At 30.5% G+C, this 1,203-nt stretch overlaps 1 protein-coding gene across 1 annotated transcript; it reads left to right on the top strand.

Annotated features, from left to right (window-relative positions):
• Nucleotides 1-296: 296 nt before the first annotated feature.
• Nucleotides 297-635, top strand: LOTGIDRAFT_175957 (hypothetical protein; the record flags this gene model as incomplete). Its single annotated transcript, XM_009063581.1, has 1 exon — nt 297-635. One exon carries the CDS (start codon nt 297-299, stop codon nt 633-635), a length of 339 nt encoding a protein of 112 aa, XP_009061829.1.
• Nucleotides 636-1,203: the final 568 nt, after the last annotated feature.

The following is a 1,203-nucleotide window of genomic DNA, read 5'->3' as shown; positions in this document are numbered from 1 at the left end:
ACAAAGGATTATAATGAATTGTATATAAACTATAAAAATATGTGTGAATTATTTGGAAATCTACCTAAGTTTGAATATGTAGATTTTGCACTTAATCATCCAATCTTCTGTTTTGATCTATCAGCTCACCAAGAAGATCTTTTCAAAACAGGAGTAAACATAAATATAAATATTCATATTGAAAAAACACAAGGAGATGTGACCGGGTATTGTTTATTATTGGAAGAAGCAAAACATTTAATTAAAATAGCAGATAGAAGAATGATAAGAATTGAGTAAGAAATATACCCTTAAAAATGAAAGTAGAAACTTTAGTTATGAAAATAATAGAAGCTATTGAAACAGCTTCACCAACTGTAAATGGTAAAAAAATCAGCATAACTAAAAAACTTATTGATAAATACAAATATTGTAAAGTCAGAGATGATATAGACTTAGAAAGAATTGACAAGAGTGTAAAGGAAGGTGGATTTATATTTTCCCTACCTTTGATATTTGCTGGTCTTACCGCGGCGGGTGCAATAGCTGGTGCTACAGCTGCTGGAGTAGGTACTGCCAACGAAGATAAAGCAGCTAAAGTAACAGCTGCCGAAGAACATATACACAATTTGGAAATGGAAAAGCAAGCAAAGTAAGCAGCTACTGCAAAAAAAAGGTCCAGGAGTGGGAGATATGATAGGCACAAGAAAAGAATTTGGAAAACGATTTGGGGAAGAAACCAAGAAAAATGTTAAACAAGGATTAAATAAATTAGTAGATAGTATTGACACAGGAGAAGTCAAAGTCAAAATATGGAATATTTAAAAAACATACGTACTGTAGAAGGAATATATCTTTCAAAGTATAAAGGAGATGGAGTGATTTTTTGGAACAAAATAAAATAATAAAAAATGGGAGAGAAATTCAAACATTCAGAAATATTTCTTAATAACCAATGCTCATGTGTATATGCGGTAGTTTTAGTTCTGGGAAAACTCATCTCACTTTTAACATGTTGACAACACCAAACCTTTTAGATTTCGATTTACTATATATCTATAAAACAACATCAGAGCAATCGTATTATCAATTTCGCAAAGCTTTAGAATATTTACCATAGAAAGATGTTCAAGACATATTTCAATATTACGAAGAAAACGAAAAAGAAGTGGAAATAAAAGATACCATAGAAAACGTCATTAAATCAAAGAATCCAACGGATAT

The sequence above is a fragment of the Lottia gigantea genome (assembly GCF_000327385.1).
Source record: "Lottia gigantea unplaced genomic scaffold LOTGIsca_589, whole genome shotgun sequence".
Taxonomy (NCBI): Eukaryota; Metazoa; Mollusca; class Gastropoda; family Lottiidae; genus Lottia; species Lottia gigantea.
Note: the sequence above shows the minus strand (reverse complement) of the source record. Positions and strands in the feature narration are given on the sequence as shown.